Source organism: Astyanax mexicanus, chromosome 14 (genome assembly GCF_023375975.1).
Source record: "Astyanax mexicanus isolate ESR-SI-001 chromosome 14, AstMex3_surface, whole genome shotgun sequence".
NCBI lineage: Eukaryota > Metazoa > Chordata > Actinopteri > Characiformes > Acestrorhamphidae > Astyanax > Astyanax mexicanus.
The window spans coordinates 43,598,609-43,619,165 of NC_064421.1; the positions used below are offsets into that span (position 1 = coordinate 43,598,609).

General features: G+C 35.3%; 2 protein-coding genes across 2 annotated transcripts; one reads left to right on the forward strand and one right to left on the reverse strand.

Annotated features, from left to right (window-relative positions):
• The first annotated feature begins 2,235 nt into the window (after positions 1–2,235).
• Positions 2,236–10,486, forward strand: LOC111191277 (procathepsin L-like). The gene is made up of 9 exons (XM_049464265.1): positions 2,236–2,334; positions 2,633–2,741; positions 4,284–4,426; positions 5,759–5,953; positions 6,875–7,066; positions 8,290–8,455; positions 9,819–9,924; positions 10,075–10,177; positions 10,258–10,486. Exons 2-8 carry the CDS (start codon positions 2,642–2,644, stop codon positions 10,172–10,174), a joined length of 1,002 nt encoding a protein of 333 aa, XP_049320222.1. The 5' UTR covers positions 2,236–2,334; positions 2,633–2,641; the 3' UTR covers positions 10,175–10,177; positions 10,258–10,486.
• Positions 10,487–15,709: 5,223 nt separating this feature from the next.
• Positions 15,710–19,526, reverse strand: LOC103032229 (uncharacterized). Its single transcript, XM_022665692.2, has 2 exons — positions 19,369–19,526; positions 15,710–16,933 (listed from the first exon to the last, which is right to left on the reverse strand). The coding sequence occupies exons 1-2, from the start codon at positions 19,509–19,511 to the stop codon at positions 16,519–16,521; spliced, it is 558 nt and encodes a 185-aa protein (XP_022521413.2). The 5' UTR covers positions 19,512–19,526; the 3' UTR covers positions 15,710–16,518.
• Between the last annotated feature and the right edge of the window lie 1,031 nt (positions 19,527–20,557).

A 20,557-nucleotide genomic window follows, 5' to 3' on the forward strand; every position in this document is an offset into this window, starting at 1 on the left:
GATAAAAGTGACAACAACTAGCATAGCATGTGCTGTTTTATAGTCTACAGCGTAGGCATGGCTAGCACTTTTTAGCCCCCCCCCCCCCTTAATTCATAGTTCGAGTCGCAGCACCTGTGAAAATATAAAAAAATTCTTTATACATATTTTTTTTCCTTGTGATAATCCAAAAATAATATATTTATAAATCTATAAAAACTATACAGTAAAACTATATTTTAACAGTTTACATACAGCAGTTCCCCCTTTGACCAGTGGTAAACAGGCTAGTGGTTATGCTAAGCTAAGCTGTCTGTTGCAGGGAATGATTTTTGCGTTTACTTGTTTATATTAAACTAAATAATGAATAACACATCTGTTACTGTGGGAGAGCTTTTGATAAATATCTAAAAAAAAAAATAGTGTTTTCGAGCCCAAAACTCTTATTTTGTAATTATTCGTGGAAACTATGTTTAAAAAGAAAGAAAGCTACACAATTGTCACCTGTAAATAGTAAAAAAAAAATACTATGGATAATCTATAGATCACATAGATCCATTGATTATAATGCAATAATTGATGTTTAAACTGCTTACAATTAAAAACACATATCTATATAAATAAAGGACATTTAGAACACAGCATCTATTTGCATTAAGGGGAAATAGTACACTCTCAACACCATGGCTATTTGCATTAACGTGTCTAGTATATCATGTGACTATAACCCACCAATAGAAAGTAAATGGTCGGTACCACTTTAAAATAAGACTACCTTTATAAAGGGTTTATAAATGGTTTACAATTAGTTTATTAATGGTTACTAATTAGGTTGTAAATGCCTTAAAATCATTAATAATTAGTTATGTGGCTGTGGGTTCACTATTTGGCAAACAGCAGGTCTTTGTACATTTCTATGTATGTGTTATAACTGATTATTAATGATTTTTAAGGCATTTACAACCTAATTAGTAACCATTCATAAACGAAACCATTTATAAACCCTTTATAAAGGTAGTCTTATTTTAAAGTGGTACCAAATGGTCTCTATCTGCAACATTTGGTGCCAAAATTTCCCGTATTAGACTGCTGTAACTGGCGGCCACCACTTATCTAGCTGAGTAGATAAGGTCAAATACGCTCGTTTACAAATAAGTATTATTAATTATTTATACTTATTTATCTAGGTGATTGAGCTTAATTTACGTTTATATAGTATTTTGATTTTTGAGTTTTAGCAGTCTATTTAAATCTTAAACTTGGATTCTTCTAATACTTGAAATTAGTGCAGCTGCACTAAGTGTATACTTGATACTTATAAATAGTGTAATGTTACAATATATACTTATGTAAATCGCAACTGTCCATTTATAAAGTCTCAATATATAACAAAAAGTTAACTTAAAAGTTAGTAGGTTATAATAACGTTGTAATATAACGGAATCATATAAATATCACAACCTGCATAATGGAAGTTCAAAGCAAAGATTTACAGACTCCTCAAATATTGATGTCCATTACCTGTGTAAATGTAACTGAACATGCATTATGGATGTTTCCTGCTACACCCATCAGAACCTGAGCTAAAGCAGTGTACCATATAAAGACTTACATTGCTGTGTAATGTGTTAAGACTTATTTTGAAAAAAAAAAAAGACATTTTTGTTAAAACAACAAAAAATTCAGTGTTTATTTTGACCTCGTTCACGTTTGTCAGCCAGGGTAAATCCACGTCTAAGCAAAATAGCACAGCTGAGCTACATTTGTGATTAGCATAACACTTCAGAGGAAAATGTATTAATTGAAAAGCACTGCTGAGGTAAATGTATTATCAGAATAGCATTTCTGATGCATTTATTTTAATGTTAAAATAACACTGCTGAGGAAGATGTTTGATTAAAGTAGCACTGTTGTGGAACATATAATGTTATGATTATGCATATCATGATTACTATTGCACTGCTGAGTTAAGTGTACTTTTAGAATAAACTTTCTGAGGAAAATGTATAACTAAACAGAATGTGATGATGTCATTTGATGATTAGAATACCACTGCTGAGGTAAATGTGTATTTATAACAGCACTTCTAAATAAAATGTATATGTGGATGCATTAGATGTCTGCATGATTGTGTGTCATTTTGTCATTTAAATGTGTGTTAAGCAATCCCTAGTATCTGAGGAGTGTTTATGAGTGTGTGAGTGTGTGTGTGTGTGTGTGTGTGTGTGTGTGACCTGCACCTGATCAGAGTGACTGCAGAGGAGTATAAAACACCACAACACTGAGACTAACCTTCACCCTTTTCCTGCTTTTACAGAGTCTCACACACTCCAGACTCCAGGAGACCACACACAGGTGAGTGCTGGCTGAAACACACACACACACACACACACACACACACACACACACACAGAGAGAGAGAATCAAACATGTAGAAACTGGAGGTAATACACAAAGAGTTGTACTTAAATGAGAGAGGGAGGTATATCATCTAAAATATAAAAAATATATGTTCAATATGTGCAATAATACATTCTGTTTACTTACAGAGAAAATGTATAATCCGCATGTAATATAAGTTTTAAATTGTATATTGTATAATATACTTTTTTTCAGTCAATCAATAATAAAACTTTTTTTTTTTCAATAACAGTGTTTCAGAATGAGGGTGTTTCTTGCTGTCGCCGCCCTTGTGGCCGTGGCCAGTGCAGCCAGCCTGTCACTGGAGGATCTGGAGTTTCATGCCTGGAAACTAAAGTTTGGTGAGATACTGACATTTAATACACCTGTAAAGTTAATGTCCCTCTATATTGATATATATATATATATATATATATATATATATTTTTATTAACATATTATTAAGTGGGCCGTTCCACAGATTGGGTGCCATTTCTGTGCCCAGGAAATTCCCTGTATAAATGTGCACACAAAATAAATTTAAAATACATTTTATTATTAAGCACAGTGTCTTGTACATTTACCTAATTGCAAAAGTAAAATATTTAATTAAAAATATTAATAAAAACTTCATAGAACACTCTCTAACTATAAACTTTACCATGAAATATTATTTTTAAAATCCTTCAGAGATTTTTGCATTGTTGTCTGACTCCAAATCCTATCTACGCTTAAAAAATATAAATTTTTTCATAATAAATGCATACTATTTAAGTTAAAATACACATTTTAGTTGTGTCCCTTTGGTTTCACTCAGTCCTGTTACTGTAACACATTACCCTGATCATCTGGATCTACAAGTCACATCTACAACAGGAAGTGACATCAGTTGGTTCTTCTGAAGACTATGGGAAGACCAACATTAGGTTTCCTTATTAGTTTTTATTTATATTTGATCTTATTGTAACGATGACTGATGAGCTCAATCTCAACACTCAGTCCTGTTATCTAAATTATTTTTTAGATCCTATTTGTTTATTTTTTAAATATACAGCCTTGGGAAAATCACTAGAATGTGCTCAGTGTCCTTATTATATTAGCATAGCCACTGTTTAGTTATTTTCATGTTTTTGCTAATTCTATGCTAAAGTTATTCCTGTTACTCAAAACATGAAAAGTAACAAGAATGAGTGCCATTAGCAGGAGTAAATTCCAGTAACAGGAATGAGTGCCAGTAACAGGAGGGATTTTTGTCATAAATATCAATTATTTGAACTTTAAAATAAAGACTTTCTTGAGAGAAAATTAAAGGAATTAGTGGACTTGCTTTTAAACATGCTTTTTAAATGTCACATGAGTTTTGTAACCATCTTCGGCTTAGAAACCTTGTAGAAAATTAAGCATTAAGTTTTGAATAGGTAACTATATGTGTAATACAGCAGCTAATTTTACCCAAACCTACCATATATTGTACAGAGAGCAATGCCCGCCTTTAAGCTAAGCTAACTTAGCTAGCATTATGTTAGCTAGCTAGATCGTTGCAAAAGCAGCCTACATTAGATAACAAAATGGCAGCTAAATAAATATGATTTTGACAACTGGATGGAGAATTGCAGAGCATGTGCACAGCACAACATAGCAGTCTGTGACGTCAGGTACAGAGAAGTGAATATACTAAGTGGTGAGTACCACATATTAAGTAATTCATTCAGTTTCATCATAATTATCTTTAAATATTGATCAGGGTAGATCTGTGTACTTCCAGACTGGAGTATTAGTCATTTATTTACCTACAGTGACCTCTAGTGAAGCAATTGGAACATAACAAGAGAGGAAAAATAAATAAACAGTATCCAGGCAAACAGCTTTTTCTAATGATCTGATCTAACTATGCTTTCCTTTAGGTAAGATCTACCACTCTGTGGAGGAAGAGTCTCAGCGTAAATTGACCTGGCTGACCAATCGCAAGCTGGTGCTGGTTCACAACATGCTGGCTGACCAGGGCATCAAGAGCTACAGACTGGGCATGACCTTCTTCGCAGACATGGTGAGAAAAGCAATTTTAACTTTTTGTAAATCTGCACATATGAAAGTAAGGGTGTGCCATGTTGTACTATTCGCGATTATATAACTATAAAATATGAAAAGTAAAAAAATAAAAAAATAAAATTGTAGTAATAATGCTATTCTGTATTGAAATAAGTATTTTTTGTATATGTTTTGCTATTACCTGTGAAACGTTTTATATATATATATATATATATATATATATATATATATATATATATATATATATATATATATATATATATATATATATATGTGTGTGTGTGTGTATATTACATTCTGTTTTAGATTTGTGGTTATATTAATGTATAATATGTTCATTTGTTACAGTATTTTTATTTGACATAAAATAAGAGTCTTGATAAGTTTCTGTTGTTTACAATATAGACAAATATTTACAGTCTTTTTTCAAATATTTACAGTTTTTTAAAATAAAAGATTCACGTTGATTTTGTTGCACTAATATAATCCTGAAATTATTATTATTATTTATTTATTTTAGCATCATATCGCCCACCCCTACATAAAATAACATATACTAATTTCATCCAGTGACCTTAAAGGAAAAGTTTGGTACAAAATCAGATGAAAATCAGTATTTCCAGATTGAGTCGATCGTCTGAGATATGTCTGATATCTGATGTGTGCTTCTTTAAATTCCACTGGGAGATGCTAGGCTAACATTGCTAAACATGGGTTTAGATTGTAACCAATAATTTATTTTTGACTAACTTTTACATTTCAAACAAACCATGACTGTAAGTGTAAGTCATAAGTAAATATTGAAACATCCATACATACCAAATCCATACAGTTTTAATACCAGGTGAGGGCTAGAGAAGAACTACGGATCCCCTAAGGTGACATAACTAGATCTTAAGGCGTGGGAACAAGATCATTTAATCATAGCCATTAATGCATGGCCAAAAGGTCCTTTTTTCCTTTACAGTAAACAAAGCAAGCAGCTCTTAGGGGTTGTGCTCAATTTGACTGCCTAAGGAAGGTAAACGGGTCTGAATACTGTCTGCATCTGAACCAATCAGCTTTTAGTATGAGAATTAAGTGTCTTTTACTTAAATTAAATCACGTCTCAGTGCAGGAAACTCCAAAATATCACCATAATTCAGTCCGAGATGAAAATAAAAAGAAACATATTCACTCTCTAATTTCTTACAAGGGATTATCTTTGGATTGAAGGAGCTTTAATGTAATATTCAGTTTCTTCATAAGCATTAATTTACAGAAAAGCAAGCTTTATTATTTTCCAGCTAGATTTAATCAACATCTTCATCCATCTCTCACTTCCCCTCAGGACAACAAGGAGTACAGGAAGTTGTTTGCGAGCTGCTTGGGATCCTTCAACAGAACCAAGGCCCACAGTGCAACTACATTCCTCCGACAGACGCTGCGCGATCCCCTGCCTGATACCGTGGACTGGAGGCCCAAGGGTTACGTCACTGATATAAAGGACCAGAAGGACTGTGGCTCCTGCTGGGCCTTCAGCGCGGTGAGTATGAGAACCAGAGAGATAAGAGACCACTTAAAAATGATGAGTTTCTATGATTTTACCAAATTGAAAACCTCTGTTATATAAAGAAGAGGAAGATGGATGATCACAAGCCATCAAACCAAACTGAACTACTTGGATTTTTGCACCAGGAGTAAAGCAGCATAAAGTTATCCAAAAGCAGTGTGTAAGACTGGTGGAGGAGAACATGATGCCAAGATGCATGAAAACTGTGATTAAAAACCAGGGTTATTCCATCAAATATTGATTTCTGAACTCTTAAAACTTCATAAATATGAAAGTGTTTTCTTTGCGTTATTTGAGATCTAAAAGCTCTGCATCTTTTTTGTTATTTCAGCCAATTTTTATTCTCTGCAAATAAATGCTCTAAATGACAATATATATATATATTTTTTTTTTGGAATTTGGGAGAAACGTTGTTTGTAGTTTGTAGAATAAAACAAAAATGTTATTTTTTACTCAAACATAAACCTATAAATAGCAAAATAAGAGAAACTGATTCAGAAACTGAAGTGGTCTCCAGAGCTGTATGTAACATTAAAAATTAAATTAAAGTGTTTAAAAAAAAAGTTTCTATGCCTGCTCCAAGGGCTGAGCTTTTTTATTGCTCTCACCTCTGACCTTGAGTCTGGTGCAAACTAACCAGACACTCAATTGGGGTGAAAGCTAGCAATGACTGTATTTCAAAACATACACAGCATGTGAATTGCGAAGGCTATTTCTGCTTTGTCTACTGTATAAATGTTAGCTGCAGAAGACCCTGATAGATCTGATATATCAGTTTCTCAGTCTTTCTCACGAATACCTTATTAAGGGTGTTATAAACTCTCTAACATCCCGTCTTTCTCTCTCTTTCTGTTTAATGCATTTTTCCATCACCCTCCCTCATCATCGTCTCAGACGGGTTCACTGGAGGGCCAGACGTTCAGGAAGACAGGAAAGCTGGTGTCCCTCAGTGAGCAGCAGCTGGTGGACTGCTCTGGAGATTACGGAAACCTTGGCTGTGGAGGCGGCTTGATGGACCAGGCCTTCGAATACATCAAGGCCAACAAGGGAATCGACACCGAGGACTCCTACCCTTACGAGGCCACCGTGAGTTACCCAGAGGGGTTTCAAACTGATCTTAGGACTTTGGTAATATTCTAGGTCAGATACTGTCAGTCAGGTCTTGTTGGTACCAACTGTGAATAGAAATACATAAAAATACATACTTAATTGTACTTAAAACATATTGGGAAATGTCTACGTATGCTGTGAATATAATAACAGATTTATGTACTTACTTAAAATATATTAAAAGAACATTAATATTATGCTTTCATCAAATGTTTAAATAAACTACTATGAAGTACACTTTTAGTTTAATGTAATTCAATATACTTCTAAAATACTTATTCCCAAATATACTATAAAATGTACATTTTTAGCAAATTGTGTTAAAAACAACTGTTACAGTAGTTCACTTAAAGTGCAATGTATCATGCAACTTTTTAGAAAGTAAATTAAATTACTACATTGCTATATTTTTTAAAAATATATATTTTAGCTATTACATTAATAAAACAGTTAAAATGTATTTCAAGGCTCTGTAATTATAATTAGGAAAATGTAAATATTAGTAAATTATAGGATACAGTGTTCAATAACACATTTAAATGCCAAATTAAAAAATGTAAGTAAAGTACATTTGTAACACGCAAAAAAATGTAGTACAGTAAATTAAAATATATTTTTATACCCAATGAAGTATACAAGAAGTGTACTACTTACAAAAAAAGGAACAAGAAGCATATTTGTACTGTAAATAGATCACATATATTTGTATGTAAATATATCACATATATTTAACATTAGTTCTTAGTGCATTTCTAATATACCTGGTATACAATAGTAATACAGTTGTAATACTTATTAAATCTATTATAATTTTACTGTGGGGTTATAGACATGAAGTAGTATGTTTAAATGTTACTTAAGTGTATTTAAAATAGTTCCATTTTAGTACAGTTAAGTACATTTAGCACAATTTAAATTAGACTTTTGAACTATTTTTATACTATAATTAAAGTATAATAAGTATAAAAAAGTTGTTCCATTTCAGCACTCTTTAAATATACTGAATAATAATAAAGTGGCTACAAACTCTTTATTGCACTATAGCATAATAATACTTATTATACTTTAATCTACTTTTTTTTCACTAGGGAGGGTATGTTTAAGTGTGTTAGATGTTATAATGATGGTCTATCTCCTTAAAGCCTAATCCACACTCACAGTACAGGCTGATTAAACTGATATTTATCACCATCTTACAGGATGGAGACTGCAGGTTCAAACCAGACAGTGTTGGAGCTACCTGCACTGGCTTTGTGGACATCACCAGTGGAGATGAGAAGGCTCTACAGGAAGCTGTGGCCACCATCGGACCTATTTCTGTGGCCATCGATGCCGGACACTCCTCCTTCCAGCTCTATGAGTCAGGTGAACATCACCAAGCAGTGACGCAATAAAACGAATCACAAGCGTTCATGAGAATGAGTCTTTTGATCCCATTTTATACAGAACAATGGCGCTCCTTTAATATGCATTTATAGACCATCTTAAATCTGAACATGTTCAACCTTACTGGCTGATTGATTGGTTTGATGTTTGGTTGGTTGATTGGTTGATTGATTGATTGGTTTATTGGGTGGTTGATTGGTTTATTAGGTTACTGGCTGATTGATTAGTTTGATGTTTGGTTGGATAATTGGTTGGTTGATTGACTGATTTATTGAGTGATTAATTGGTTCATTAGGTTACTGGCTGATTGATTGGTTTGATGTTTGGTTGGTTAATTGGTTGATTGATTGATTGGTTTATTGGGTGGTTGATTGGTTTATTAGGTTACTGGCTGATTGATTAGTTTGATGTTTGGTTGGATAATTGGTTGGTTGATTGACTGGTTTATTGAGTGATTAATTGGTTCATTAGGTTACTGGCTGATTGATTGATTTGATGTTTGGTTGGTTAATTGGTTGGTTGATTGACTGGTTTATTGAGTGGTTGATTGGTTCATAAGGTTACTGGCTGATTTGTTTGTTAATTGGTTGGTTGATTGACTGGTTTATTGAGTGATTAATTGGTTCATTAGGTTACTGGCTGATTAGCTGCTTAATTGGTTGGTTGATTGACTGGTTTATTGAGTGATTGATTGGTTCATTAGGTTACTGGATGATTGGTTTGATGTTTGGTTGTTGATTGACTGGTTTATTGGGTGGTAGATTGGTTTATTAGGTTGATGGCTGATTGATTGGTTTGATGTTTGGTTGATTAATTGGTTGGTTGATTGACTGGTTTATTGGGTGGTTGACTGGTTCATTAGGTTACTGGCTGATCGATTGGTTTGATATTTGGTTGGTTGATTGACTGGTTTATTGGGTGGTTGATTGGTTTATTAGGTTACCTGGCTGATTGATTGGTTTGGTGTTTGGTTGCTTAATTGGTTGGTTGATTGACTAGTTTATTGAGTGATTGATTGGTTCATTAGGTTACTGGATGATTGGTTTGATGTTTGGTTGGTGATTTGGTAGGTTTATTGACTGGTTTATTGGGTGGCTGATTGCTTCATTAGGTTACTGGCTGATTGGTTTGTTAATTAGTTGGTTGATTGACTGGTTTATTGGGTGGTTGATTGGTTCATTAGGTTACTGGCTGATTGATTGGTTTGATGTTTGGTTGGTTGATTGACTGGTTTATTGGGTGGTTGATTGGTTTATTAGGTTACTGGCTGATTGATTGGTTTGATGTTTGGTTGGTTAATTTGGTTGATGGATTGACTGATTTACTGGTTGATTGTTTGTAGGTATCTACAATGAGCCTGACTGCAGCAGCAGTGATCTGGATCACGGTGTCCTGGCTGTGGGTTACGGCACTGACAGTGGAAAGGACTACTGGCTGGTTAAGAACAGGTAAGTAAAGTTAAACAAACTACTGTACCATGATCAAGCTCAACCAGGAGTTCTGGAGGCTACTTAGTACAATGTAGTTTTCTTCAGCTGCTGCATTCGTTTTTCTATTGAAGTTTTTCTGTTCTAGACTTTAAATGAATTGTTTTGCAGCTGGGGTCTGGACTGGGGTAACAAGGGCTACATCCAGATGTCCAGGAACAAGGATAACCAGTGTGGTATCGCCACAGCGGCCAGCTATCCACTTGTATAAAAGGTACATCGCATCAAGTAAAATCTGCCTTTATTACATATTCAATTGTATTACCAAATGCTAATGTTCTTTATGTTCTGCAGGTTCCGAGGGTTCTGTGTCAGACAGCTGGTTATGAGATATCAGCCGTGCCGTTTATCCTCTGCATGCCTCTCAGCGTTACCTCAGGGACAGACTGTATACTGAAATGTGGGAAGAAATACAAATAATTTCTTTATTTTACAAATAATTGAAATATTTTTGTAATAATACACTCCCGAATTAGGAGAGTGATATAGCGTGAATGCAAAAATAAAATTGCTAATACCATCATATATGTTTTTTACTGTTCACAGCTTAATGCATTGTATTAATTATTTGACTATTTTTTAGTTGCAGGTAGTTTTAATGGGACTGACAAAGGTTTTTAAGTGTACCATTAAAAATGTCTCTTTTAAACAATATCAGAAAAGTGTGCTTAGTTAACATATTCAGTAAATACTGTAGACATATACAAAATTTATTTTTTTTTAATTTATTTTTCACTCTTTTAATTATAAACAGAGAATCAAACAAATTTAAATATTAAACAAAGACAACACAAATAAACACAAAACGCAGTTTTTTGCAGTTTTTAAATGAAGGTTTTTATTATTAAGGGAGAAAAAACAGGCTGTCCATGCTCGGAAACCATCAAACCTGACTGAACTGGAGATGTTTTGTAAAGAAGAATGGTTCAAAATACCTTCAACCTTCAGAAGCCAGACTCTCATTGGAAGCTTTAGGAAGAGTTTAGAGGCTGTTATTTCTGTAAAAGGAGGATTAAATCTATTAAATATTGATGTTATTTTTTCTGTTTTTGTTCTTATGGACCTGCCTAATTTAGTTTAAATAATTGTTGCACACTTCCTGTAAATCTTATAAATTTCATTTCACTTCTCAAATATCACTGTGTTCATCTGCTATATGATATATCTAACTAAAATTGCTAATCCGAACAACCAATGATTTCTACAGAAAAATCATGAAAATGATCAGGGGTGCCCAAACTTTTCATACCACTGTATCAGTCTGGAAATGTTATAAAGCCATTTTAACAACATCCAAAGAACTGCAGACCTTATCTGCCTCAGTTAAGGTGAGCATTGATGACCCCACCATAAGAAAGAGACTTAATAGTGTAGACTTAATTCATATCCCATTCATTTTCAATGGAAAATGTCAGCTCCTTCAGACGCAGTCGCGCGGTGCATCATGGGTCTGACACGTCAAGTCCAGGGGATGCAATGCGATAAAAAGTTGAGCCGAGTTGAACTTTATGCACATTAATCCGTCCAATGTGTTGCATCTATTCAATCAGAAAGCAGGTGTTTGCCTGATAAGTGTCCCCAGCACAGTGCATAAAAATATTTTAGTTTCAGAGAAGCATGGAAGAAAAGCTAATCACTGCGGTTCCAGGCTTCCCTGTCCTTTATGATCAATACCTGCTGATTTACAGGGACTCTGATCAGAGTAATACAGCGTGGAGAAAAAAAAATAAATAAAAAAAAAAATATATATATATATACTTAAAAGATATTGAGTAATGTCTAAGTATGCTGTAAATATACTAACAGATTTATGTAATTACTTTCAATATATTAAAAGTATTATTCTTTTATCAAATCTTGAAAGTAAACTTTGATTATACTTAGACTAACTACAATATAGTTTATTATAGTGTATTATAGTATACAGTGTCCATTGAAGCACACTTTTAGTTTAATGTAGTTCAGTATAGTTCTAAAATACTTGTTTCCAAATATACTTTTGTACATTTTAGCAAAGTGTGTTAAAAACAAGTATATTTAGTACAAATATAAGTAAGACTTTTGTACCTAGGAGGAGTGACTGTAGGGCCTACAGGACTACAGGACCAAACCTGTGCATTTTTCAACTCGGAACACGCACAGTTTCGGAATCCGGAGAGCCAGACGGTTCGAATGGTGTATAACATGTCCGCATTCGATCAAATATGGACGTCCGATAAACGGAAATATGAAAATTATAATTTAATATTTTCATAACCAAGGCATATTTCGCCCTAAATGTTTATTTTCTGAAAGGAGATACCGCTAAATAGGCTATATAACTGGAAAGCAGAGATTCTCATTTTAAGCTTTAAAATGGTATATTGGGTGTCTATATTGAACCTATAACTATTCATAAACACAGCCAGATATTAAATATCATATTTTTCTGGCCCGTGTTAAGAGGCTAATCTACTTTTCACTAGGGTAATCATGTGTCATGCCTGGCGCCAAAGGCACACCTGTCTGTCCTGCACTCAGCTCTACCTGCACTCTCCAGCCTCCAGACTACGATACCCAGAATACACCCCTCGCTGAGATCACATACTTACACGATCACCAGGACGTTTTGGTAACAAGACTGAGAAAAAAACAGTCTTTGCATTAGAAACCTTGTAAAAAATTAAGTAAAGGTACAGGTACTAAGAATTTTGTTAAAGTTGAGGGTCGCATGGATTTCAGTCAATATCAGCAGATTCAGCAGTGGACATGAAACACTTTAAGTATTTAGCATAATTCACAAGATGTATTATCACTCTAACAAATTTTATAAGTTTAACAATTGTCAGTGAAACTGAATTAAAATAATAAGCAATGTAAATGTCATTTTTTAAGTAAGTGTAGCACCATCTTGTCCCAGCGCTGAAAGTGACGTCACGAGGTTGGTTCTCCAACGCCTAACTAACAAAAAATGAGCCTCTGGTAGTTCCTCAATGGAAAATAAAAGCCAAACAAAAAATCGATGCAAAGGGGGCCACTTTTGTACTGCTCCTGGGTGTAGTAATACTGGGTGTAGTAAAATTGTATAGGGTAAAGAACTTTCCCTTTCATATATCGCCTCCTAAGCGGACAGCTGTTCTTCAGCGGTGGCAAGCGGCGCTGAAGCGTGAGAATCCTCCGGTTAGCGAGCACTTTCTAGACGAGGACTATGTGGAGAAGAGGGTTTTTGAGTCAGGAGCATTAGTCGCTTGCCGGACAAATAAGCTGAAGTCCAAGGCTTTTTTCCTCCGTTTTTATTTTTTCCTCTGACCAGCTGGGATGTAACTTACAGACCATCCGACTGGGGGTACTATGAAAGCAGCAAGGAACGAGCCCACCCACCAGAGCAGCAAGAGGTACAGAAAGACTAGATAAACTGACAGTTAAAAGATAACATAGCTAGCGTTAGCTACGTATCTAACGTTAGCTATCTTAACATAGCTAACAGTAACTAGCTAACGCTAACTAGATGAAGCTAGCTACCCAGCAAGCCTTCTAACTTCCAAACTGAACGGTTTATCAACCAAGCAGCACCTGGGCGTTTCAATATCCACTTAAATCATGTACGTTTCATCTAGTCTTAATGAACTAAGGACTTGACATGTTAAATAGCTAAATGAAAATAAACAAGCTAGTTAATGGGATGGCAGTACCTGCTGTGGACGGGCTGCAGGGTTTCTGCATGGACCTCATGTAGAGAGAGCAGACACACACAAAACGTCTCGCTCTCAGAAATGCATCTGAACATTTCAGGAAAGATCTCTGAGCAAATGGTCCACGTTAGCCTAGTTCATCTTCATCTTCATACGTAATCTCCAAAAACAATAAGCTCTTTTCCCTAACCGTGACCGCTAGCTATGTACCTGGGCTCTTCAACCAACCAACCTCGTGATGTCACCAGTGCTGCACGGGTAAAATGGCGGCGCACTAGCCCAAACGTAACAAACATAAATATATTTTAATTTAGTGTGTGATTGTATTGTATAGTATTGTGATAAAGTGGAATAGAGCTGAGTTTTACTTAGACCCATTTTACACAACTTCAGAGGGGTATAGTAATACCTATGTACAAGGGCGTAGGAGCGGGTTTGATATTGGGGGGGAGACACATCTGCTTATATGATAGTTATTGATTTCTTACCAATAACTATTGAAGGATTGTGCCAAAGTGAAGAGTATTGTTGTTGGTACTGTGAGACTCCCATCATTTGGTGAACCTGATCCCAAACATCCCTTGCGTAAGACACTATAGGGTTAATGTTGTCCTGCTTCTCATTTTTTTGCATGAAGATGTCAGTAGGATAAAATGGAAAGGAAAAATCTCTCTCTATTGCCACTCAATGCAGTCTTGTTTCATCTTTGCACCAGTGTTTGTGTCAGGTCTTTTGTCTGTCTGCTTCTCATGTCTGTGTTCTCAGGTCTGTGTTTCATTCCCAGTGTTTTTCCACTCACCTGTGTTCATTTGTAGCTCCGCCCCTTCGTCCCAGGTGTTTCCTGTTTCCTGTGTGTGTGCACCTCTATTTAAGGTCCGTGTTCCATTTCCCCGGTGTCGATCCTTGTACGTTTATCGTCTGTCAGTGCTCCATGTGTTCCCCAGTTTCCTCAGTCCTGTTTTCAGTAGATCCATGTGTATTTTGTATTTGTTTTCGGTAATAAACCCCATTTTGTTTGCATTTGCGTCCGCCTCCGCGTCCTCCCTGCACCCGCACCTGACAGTTTGGCAAGTTTAGCAATTTTGACAGAAATATTGTAGAGTCTGACATTTGGGAGACTTAACCCTCCTTTTCCCTCAGGTAGGCAAAGTTTATTTAAGTTATTTGTGGTCTTTTTTTCCTCCCACAAAAAAAAAAAAAAACTCCTAATGCTCTCATTGTACTGTTTATATATTTCAGATAGGATGGACAAATGTAGCATCACTGATATCTAATTAAATTGAGGGGCTATTACTATCTTGTGTTAATCTTTCCCCACAGAGACAGCTTAAGTTTTCCCCACTTCTCCATGTTAGTTTTAATGTTTTTTAATAAGGGTTCAAAATTAAGTTTTGAGATCTCCTTTAAACCTGTACATAGCTTTATACCTAAATATTTAATTCCTGTGGAAATCCACTTAAAATTATATTGTGCCACATCACTTTGTGTACAGCCTTCAGAAATTGGCATTGCCTCATATTTACGCCAATAAATCTCGTACCCTGACAATTCTGAATATGCCTCTATGAGATTCATCAATGCTGGGATCGGTGTGCAGGGGCTACAAAGTAGTGATAAAATATCATCTGCATACAGGATTAACTTGTGTTCCCTACCACCTCCCCAGATTTCTTCTAATAGCTGCGGCAAGAGGTTCAAGGGCAATAGTGAAAAGCAACGGTGAAAGTGAACACCCTTGCTTCGTTCCCCATGTCAGTGAAAAAAAGGGGATACAAAGCCTCCTCGCATGGTACACTATCCGGAGTTTTGTCGCCCCGGTTTCTAACATTTCTCGACATTGCGTCTTGTGATATCGACTGAGAAATAATTGTAATTGAAAGTCAGACTTTTATGAAATGTTACCAAATTTATGAGGAAGTGCGCCAAGTACACGTGTCTACTCCATTCCGTGCCAACCGGAAGTCAAATGTCTTCTTTTTAATGTTAAACAACAGTTGTCAACCCAATAACAATGTTGATTAAATGTCTTCTTTTTTAATATTTTACAACAGTTAAGATTTAACCCAATAACAATGTTAATTAAATGTCTTCTTTTTAATGTTAAACAACAATTAAGACCTCAACCCAAAAACAATGTTGATTAAATGTCTTCTTTTTAATGTTAAACAACAATTAAGATTTAACCCAATAACAATGTTGATTAAATGTCTTCTTTTTAATATTAAACAACAGTTAAGATTTAACCCAATAACAATGTTGATTAAATGTCTTCTTTTTAATGTTAAACAACAATTAAGATTTAACCCAATAACAATGTTGATTAAATGTCTTCTTTTTAATGTTAAACAACAATTAAGACTTCAACCCAATAACAATGTTAATTAAATGTCTTCTTTTTAATGTTAAACAACAATTAAGACCTCAACCCAATAACAATGTTAATTAAATGTCTTCAAATGATTCAATATTCCTTTGTTATCTGTGAAAAGTTTAGGCCACTGAAAGCTGTTAGTATAGAGGTTACTGCAGTAAAAGGGTTTAATTTATAAGTCACTTGCATTAAAATGTAAAACATTTTACAATTTTAGCACAATTGAAATGTCACAAAACTATAAAACAGAAAAACCCATCAAATAGGTATAACATGCTTTCTTGGTTTGACTAAAATGTTCTGACCGAAACTAGACTAAAATGCTGTTTGTATTCATTTACTAAACTAGACTAAACTAAAATGTGACTAGAACAATTATACATTTATTTGGAAAGTTAAATCTAAATCAAAATCAGAATCACCTCAATTAAAATGAACACTGATGTCGAGGCACTTATTTGAGCCAAGTGATTGGGAAGTGATAACCAATGTTTCATGTTTAAACCTTTATCCCTATTCATCCCAGAGTTCCACCTTCATAACTGATTGACCCTGAGGAGACATTGTTCCCTTCAGAAGAATTTTCTCTTTAGTGTATGTCATGGAACACCCTGTACCCTTTTCTCTTTTAAAATTTCCACCTTCTTTATAATACATCATTTTGTACAGATCCCTATCACATGGATGATTTGGGTCAAAAATGCCCATAGCGAACAGGTTTTCAAAATGGTTGTAGTTGAACGGAACAGAGAACATTATGGCCAGTTCTCCGATGCATCTCTTGTCATCATTGAGGATCTGGTAGGTCAGGACTCCAACAGAACCGCAGGCAGTGTATGCAGTTTTGGTGAAAGAGCAAACTTCCTGTGTGTTTTTTTTGATGGTCGGCTGTGGAGGACTGTGACAATATCCGCTGTAGGTGTAGGTCCTAATAAACAGAAAAAGAATTTTGTAAAAATCCACATACCAGAACACTCACTTGTAGCAGGTAACAAGAAGATCCCTGTATTACACCCTGCCTATATTACAACCTATGCATTGCAGTGTTCATTGCTATGTTACACCCCATTAACAGTCTATTTTCACGCCTTCCGCCTGTGCCATTTAAATAGCAGTGGTGCTTGCAAATATGTCTGTGCTGATGGGTGTGGTGGTGAGGTGTGTTGAGGTAAATTTGTTGGCAATGGGAAACACAGGTGAACCACTGACTGAAAAAACCTAGATGTCAACAGTCAGATGTTCATTGCTATCTTGTCAGTGCATGCACAACCATTTGTTATGAACACATAGACACGCAGCAGTACATATTCCCTTGGCTTATACAAGTTTTTACATTGCCATCTCAGATTTGGATAGATTTATTGACACGCGTCCATCAACACAACAGAATGTATACTTTAAAACATTCCTCATTACACATGACTAGCGATTAAAAATTCCTTCTATAACTGTCGTGCTATCTTCTGTCACTCACACAGATATACTACCCATACTTATACCTGATCATTTATCCAAAAGGGGACAAAATTCCGTAAACTTTAAAAGAGCACACTGGAAAGGATTGGATGGAAAGCCAGTGATGTGCTGAATTCAGTATGCTCGCACGACGACTTGATCTTAAAACTGGCGCTTTTCCAACAATACGGGCATGTAAAGAAGTTAACGAGAGGTGTTCAAGAGCCTCCGTGGTCATGGAAGTAAACAGGGTAAGTGCATTCACTAAATTTCCGCTGACATTAATTTGCCTTGCTAGTTAGTAGTATAGCCATCCTACCCTACAGTTGGAAAAGCGGATTTGCAATGCACAGTGGCTTTAGGCAAAAACTAATTCAGGTAGTTGGTTTATGGAGATTTATAGTTTTGTTTATAAGTTTGACTTTCACTATCTAAACTATACTAGCTAGCAGGTGTCTTAAATAGCTGCAAAGTTTCTAATCTTCATTATTTACTTAGTTAGCATTAGTTAGCTAACATAAGTATTGAGGTACAGTATTGAAAGGATGGTTTGAATCCAGTCTATCTTTATTACACCTGTGGTGTGGATATTGTTTGGACATTTTTATTTGCAAGTAGGTAACTGCTCAAATTGTTGCGCTACGGTGACAACAATTCTTTGTTGGACTGATATCATAAATTATGTTAAGACTTTGTAGTGTTAAAGTACATGTTTGTTTATTAATTTTGTATGCTCTCTGTTTTCTCAAACGTTTATGTGTGATTGACACCCCCATGTCCTTTGTTTCAATTGCAATGTTCTATTATAATGCAGAGATGATAAAAATATAAAATCATTCAAAAAAGATGTTACAAAAAACTTTTACATACAGATCTGCAACATTTGATATTTTATCTATTCATTGTATGGTTTGGTGATGGGATTTTATGTTAAATAAGGAATGGTTTCAATATTATGCACATCTTTTTAAAATAATAAAACCATCACGTCTGCTTCACCTTGGGAACCTTTGATGGATTCCTGTTCAAATGACCTGTTCGAACACCTTCACAGATTGAATGAGCAGGTCAGTTTTCTCTGCTGAGAAGCGCTAGACACGTCCAGGTAGCTGTGCTCTTAAAATAGCAATGCTCTTAAATGAGTGAAAGGCTTTTTTACACTATGCCTAAAACTCTATAATAAATGAATAAGTACATGCCTCTTTTAAATCTCATTTATCTTTACACACTACGATTTGATATCTAATAGCTACATTTATGACATAGTAATGTGTTATTTACTCATACCTGTGTGATTTAATAAAACATTTTTTATATTACAAAACCTGTAACTTCAGTATGTTTTCTGGAGAGCTAGTTTCAAAACTTTCTGTACCTGACAAGAACCACTTCCCTGAGATGTCTTGTGCTATGAATTAATTGGTTAATTAATTTATTAATGAATCTATTTGAGTTAATTTAATAACCTGGCACCCAATTAAAATATTTCATTATCTCAACTTTCACAACATTTTATTTTAACAAGGACATAAAATATGATGATTATTTGTTTATTTGTCCTTTATACATAACAAGAAGTTTATCTTAACAAAACCAATTTAGGATTAATCTTAATTCTTCATTTTTGAATTAGTTTGAATTAATCAGTTTAGTCACTCCACATTTCTGTATTATTAAACTGTTTAAGTTTAAATAATTCAATTATTGGGTCAGCTGGATTTTATATATATTTAAGCAACTACCCTGTAAAATCTGTAAAAAGAAACTGCAACAGTTTTATACTCTGTATTATACTCTCCCAATGCTAATTCTTTAAAACTGTAAGCAGAACCACCAAACAGAAACCGACTGATAAGCTTTAGTTTATATAACCAGATGAAATGAATTGTTAAAATGATCAGTACTTGCCTTGGATTATCTAAGGTGTATTTGTCGCTGTAATTGGTGATTTGAATGGTGACATTTCTTCCTGTTTTTATGGCCCGGGAGATTTGCTCAGCAGAGGTGCCAAACAGAGACGCCCCAGCAAATAAAGCAGGTGCTACAGCCATTTTCTAGTAAAGAAAAACATTACACATAAACACAAACCAGCATAAACCTGCTCACCAATAACTTTTAAATAGTTTCTACAGATCAATAATAATCATTTAATCTATCAGAGTAGGAGAGTAGTATCAGAGTAGGAGCTCACAGAAAGAGCTGAGAATGAGAGCTCAGAGTGAGAGCTGAGTAAGAGCTCAGAATAAGAAAAATAACTTAGAGTAAGAGCTCAGAGTAAACGCTCAGAGTAAGAGTAGGAGAAAGAACTTAGATTAAGAGCTCAGAGTAAGAGCAAGAACTCAAAGTAAGAGCTCGGAGTAAGGGTAGGAACTCAGATTAAGAGTAAGAACTCAGTAAGAGCTCAGAATAAGAGCTCAGAGTAAGAGTAAGAACTCAGATTTAGAGTAAGAACTCAGTAAGAGCTCAGAGTAAGAGTAAGAATTTAGAATAAGAGCTGAGAGTAAAAGTTCAGAGTAACAATAAGAGCTCACAGTAAGAGCTCAGCGTAAGAATAAGAACGCTTAAAGTAAACGCTCAGAGTAAGAGCTCTGAGTGAGTATAAGTTCAGAGTAACAGTAAGAGCTCAGAGTGAAAGTAAGAACTAAGAGTATGAGCTCAGAGTAACAGTAAGAGCTCAGAGTATGATCTCAGAGTAAGAGTAACAACTCAGAGTAAGAACTCAGAGTAACAGCTCATAGTAAGAACTGAGTAAGAGCTCAGAGTAACAGCTCAGAGTAAGAACTGAGTAAGAGCTCAGAGTAAGACTAAGAAATCAGAGGGCTTGGTTCTGGGGTCCTTACAACGTGCACAAACCATGCAAGAGGCCACATGTGAGCACACATCCTGGAGCTCCTGGTCCCACACATCGTTCCTCTGCTCCGTGGGAGTAGTAGGCAAATGGCTGCAGTCGGCCCCCAGGCGCAGACCGCTGGGAAGAGACTGCCCCTACACCTACTTCAGAGGCATCCACCTCCATGACAAACGGAAGTCCCGGATCAGGCAGTTGGGGAACTGGTGCCCTGGTCAACAGGCACCTAATGGCATCAAATGCCTCCTG

Bases quoted from the DNA above. Each gene is read 5' to 3' on its own strand.
- LOC111191277 (XM_049464265.1), top strand. From the start codon at position 2,642: ATGAGGGTGTTTCTTGCTGTCGCCGCCCTTGTGGCCGTGGCCAGTGCA. The intron at 7,067-8,289 runs GTGAGTTACCCA...ACCATCTTACAG, and splicing joins CCTACCCTTACGAGGCCACC to GATGGAGACTGCAGGTTCAA. The intron at 8,456-9,818 runs GTGAACATCACC...GATTGTTTGTAG, and splicing joins CTTCCAGCTCTATGAGTCAG to GTATCTACAATGAGCCTGAC.
- LOC103032229 (XM_022665692.2), bottom strand. From the start codon at position 19,511: ATGGCTGTAGCACCTGCTTTATTTGCTGGGGCGTCTCTGTTTGGCACC. The intron at 16,934-19,368 runs GCAAGTACTGAT...TCTGTTTATTAG, and splicing joins TACACCTTAGATAATCCAAG to GACCTACACCTACAGCGGAT.